The sequence below is a fragment of the Octopus bimaculoides genome, chromosome 11, assembly GCF_001194135.2.
Source record: "Octopus bimaculoides isolate UCB-OBI-ISO-001 chromosome 11, ASM119413v2, whole genome shotgun sequence".
Classification (NCBI taxonomy): Eukaryota; Metazoa; Mollusca; class Cephalopoda; order Octopoda; family Octopodidae; genus Octopus; species Octopus bimaculoides.
The window spans coordinates 22,909,453-22,913,685 of record NC_068991.1 but is presented as its reverse complement, the minus strand read 5'-3'; the positions used below and the strand labels follow the sequence as shown (position 1 = coordinate 22,913,685).

At 38.2% G+C, this 4,233-nt stretch overlaps 1 protein-coding gene across 4 annotated transcripts in view; it reads left to right on the top strand.

Moving 5' to 3' along the window:
• LOC106883746 (serine-rich adhesin for platelets) overlaps window positions 1-4,233 on the top strand; it is a 127,432-nt gene that overhangs the window by 57,215 nt on the left and 65,984 nt on the right. For all 4 annotated transcript variants that reach the window (XM_052971614.1, XM_052971613.1, XM_052971615.1 and 1 more), the window contains one exon: window positions 3,274-3,440. In XM_052971614.1, the coding sequence (XP_052827574.1) occupies window positions 3,274-3,440 (167 nt within the window). The remainder of the gene's footprint in view (window positions 1-3,273; window positions 3,441-4,233) is intronic.

The following is a 4,233-nucleotide window of genomic DNA, read 5'->3' as shown; positions in this document are numbered from 1 at the left end:
TGTATCAAAGTTGGTTCATTTTTGGAAAGGAAGGGTTCATTTTGGGAAAGAAAAATTGAATAAAATATATAGGCACAGGACTGGCTGTGTGGTAAGTAGCTTGCTTACCAACCACATGGTTCCGGATTCATTCCCACTGCATGGCACCTTGGGCAAGTGTCTTCTACTATAGCCTCAGGCCGATCAAAGCCTTGTGAGTGGATTTGGTAGACGGAAACTGAAAGAAGCCCGTCGTATATATGAATATATATATATATGTATGTACGTGTATATGTTTGTGTGTCTGTGTTTGTCTCCCCCCCCCAGCATTGCTTGACAACCGATGCTGGTGTGTTTACATCCCCGTAACTTAGCGGTTCGGCAAAAGAGACCAATGGAATAAGTACTAGGCTTCCAAAGAATAAGTCCTGGGGTCGATTTGCTCGACTAAAGGCGGTGCTCCAGCATGGCCGCAGTCAAATGACTGAAACAAGTAAAAGAGTAAAGAGTTATGATGGCTCATAAGCGGGTGTAGAGGAGGGACAAAGTGCACTGATTTGGTTTAGGTGGTGTGATATAGCATCAGATGATTCAGAGTGAAGGTGATCATATATTTAGCTGTAGAGCATGCCCATTGCTAAGGGGGTGCACTAGATGGCACTGCACCCTCATTACTCAATGGTGCACCCTCAGATTTATGGTGATACACGTATTTTAAAACTCCACTTTAGCATTATTACAAATAAGTGCCCACCCAGAATATTCTGAAGTACTTCCAGGCACCAAAGTCTGGCGATGGGCCTGTTGTAAGATAGACAAGATGAACACAGTTTGTGGGTAATGGGGTGTTGAGTATTAGTGGCTATGGACTTGCGTGTCTGGTGGGTGGAAATCTCCTTACTTGGCGTCGCGTGTGTGTGTGTGCATGATCCCTTGATAGTAGGCTAAGTATTGCAACCATTGGGACACATCTTTTGGTGGATTTTTTTACTTATATCATAAACCTAGGGATTATTCCCAGTTTCTGTTGCATTAAGCAGATTGGAAACACTTCTTTCTCCTTGCCTACAGCACTAATCTATTACAGATGAACAGTATTGGTACAATTTGAGCACAAAGCTGCCCACTAGCAAGCTGCTATCAGTTCAGTGTCCAATACTTAAGATAAAATCAATTGCTTAATCAATACTGAAATATCCACATTTGCAAAAATAAAGCCAAAATAACAACAACAAAGAGAGAGAGAGAGAGAGAGAGAGAGAGAGAGAGAGAGAGAGAGAGAGAGAGAGAGAGAAAGAGAAAGAATGAAATAAAGGCAAAAATACATTCAGATAAAATATTTAAAAATTCATGTAAACAAATTTTTTCATATCCAATTATAAATGAACTGCTGTGATGTTAATATTAATGATTTTAGACATTTTAAGAAGCAGTTTGACACAGTAACAGAGAAATAGGTCATCTGATGAGATTCAGACCACATATATTGGCAGGTGACCACTTTACTAACAATACTGCAGAGGACTTGTTATTCTTTCTCCTCAGATCACTTATTATAATTTGTTTCTGCTATTTTATCTCTGCAAGATAATTTGTCCTTCACTTAGTGCTAGCCAAGTGAAAGAAAAATTTACTTAGCTGCTTGACCTGCTAGAAATAGTATTTAATTTGCCCTCATATATTTCCTTGCAGGAAACGGAAGATGACGTGTATCGAGGTTATTGTAATCTTGGATACATTGTACCTTAAACAGGTTGGGAGATCATTGATGAAGACTTTTGATTATAGATCTCATAGATTTGGGGTGATCTGGGGCTAAACAACAATCACAGTAAACATTAAACTACTGAGTTAAAACTGGTTGAGCAGAGCTATTGCCATAGTGTAGCTTAGGGGTATTTACCACCAGTCATATTTACAGTTATCTCTGTCTTGTTAGCATATCTAATCAGATATCAAGACAACTAGGGAGTCTTACTTCACTTAAGCCCTTTGCTCCTTACTGAGCATAAACCATCAACGACTTATCTTCTTCTTTTACTTGTTTCAATCATTAGACTGTGGCCATGCTGGGGCACTGTCTTGAAGAATTTTTAGTTGAACATATCGATCCCAGTACTTTTTTATTTAAAAGCTTGGTACTTATTCTATCAGTTTTGTTTTGCTGAACTTCTAAGTTATGGGGACTTAACCCCACCAGCACCAGTTGTCAAATGGTGAGGGTGGAGAAACACATGACACAAAGACACATGGACATGTATACACACACACACACACACACACACACACACACACACACACACACACACACACACACACACGATGAACTTCTTTCAATTTCCATCTACCAAATTCACTCACAAGGCTTTGGTTGGCCCAAGGCTATAGTAGAAAATGCTTGTCCAAGGTGCCACACAGTGTGACTGAGACCCAAATCGCTATTCTTAACTCTGGCCTGTTTTTTTCCCTCCTTTACGCCAATTGGATCCCTGCTTTTTCAGGTCTATCTCAGTATCATGCTTCATATATTTTCCTGAGGGAAATTCCTTCCTCTCCTAAGTCTTGTTGTTTTGAATTGTCATTGATGTTTTTTTTACTTTGCTTGTTTTCAAGATAGAGGTGTTGGCTCTATGCAAACCCATTTTAACCTTTAGGAAGGGGTGGGCCATAATAGAGTCTGACCTCTATCCTTTGACCTATCCAGCATGAGAGGCACTACCAGGAGCTTGTGCTCTGTTGGCATTAGCTCTGTCACACAAGCCACCACTCTGCGAAGGTCTAGACCTTGTGGTGGTTGTGACCTCTCAGCATGCTAAAAATAGCAGCTAAATTTCTTTCAATTAAATCATACCTACTGTTTTAAAAAAAATAGGAATGATACATTGAATCATGTTGTCCTTGATATGCCATTCCTGAAAAGATGATGAGGTGGTCACTTCTGGAAAGACTTTGGTCAGGAATAAACAACAAGTTGAAACTAAATATGGAATGTTGTTGAATAGTCATTGGACCAATATATATGTATATACATCTGTATATGTGTGTGCATGTACATATGTGTGTGTGTGTGTGTAGATCTGTGTACATGTGTATGAATGTATATATTTTGTACAAAATGCATATATATTCTCTGTATGTATATGTAATAAATTCTGAAATATCATGTACATTAAATTTATTCTCTTTTCTTCAGCTTTCTGATGGCTTTCATTAGTCTTTGTTTATATTTCTATAACAATCTTTGAGACACGCTACAAATTCTTAATTTCTTTCATCCTCTTTCTATCTCCACAGGTAAATATTTCTCAAACTATAGTCTCAGTTATGAATAATACTTTCCCTAAAGCGACACCGATCTCAGTTTCCTGTAAATTACTAGAGAATGCTCTGCTTCAGGATCTTATTCTTCAGGATGTTACTATAAAGAAAACTGCAGGCACACAAAAGAAAGCCGGAACAAGGTAACTGTATTTTAGTGAACTTTCAATCTAGTGAAAGTTCAATCCATTTCAATCTGGTGAACTTTCAATCTAATTTTTCTTTTCCCCATTTGTCTCTGTCTGAAAGTGAAAAAAAATTGATTCTATTTGCAGATTTATAGCAGGAAATTTGCCAAATGTCTGCTTAATTATTTTATTTGGCACAGAAAGGGAAAATATTAAGTTATTAGCTAAACGTACCATGATCCTGGTCCCTGAAACTTGATTTTGTGTTTACTTTACTGGAAATATATTGAATCCTAGAAAAAAAAAGATTTAACTCTTACTGTCTGGTGCTCATATGGGAATTCCTATATATTCTTTTAGTCTGCTCAATTAAATTCCCATTGCAAATGTTCCATCATCTTCAAAATATTTATTTATTTTCCAGTGTTTATTTATTTAGACAGCTCCTAGAATAAGAATAGGCTGGACAAAGTTCAAAGAGCCAGTTACAAAGGGCCTCCCACTCAGAGTGAAAGGTAGACTGTATAATGCTTGTGTGTGAACAGCCATGCTACATGGCAGTGAAACATGGGCTGTGATGGCTTAGGACATGCGTAGACTGGAAAGAAATGAAGCTAGTATGGTCCGTTGGATGTGTAATGTCAGTGTGCATGCATGATAGAGTGTAAGTGTCCTGAGAGAAAAATTTGGACATAAGAAGCATCAAATGTGGTATGCAAGAGAGACAACTGCATTGATATGGTCATGTGTTACATATGGATGAGGACAGCTGTGTGAAGAAGTGTCACACCCTAACAGTGGAGGGAAC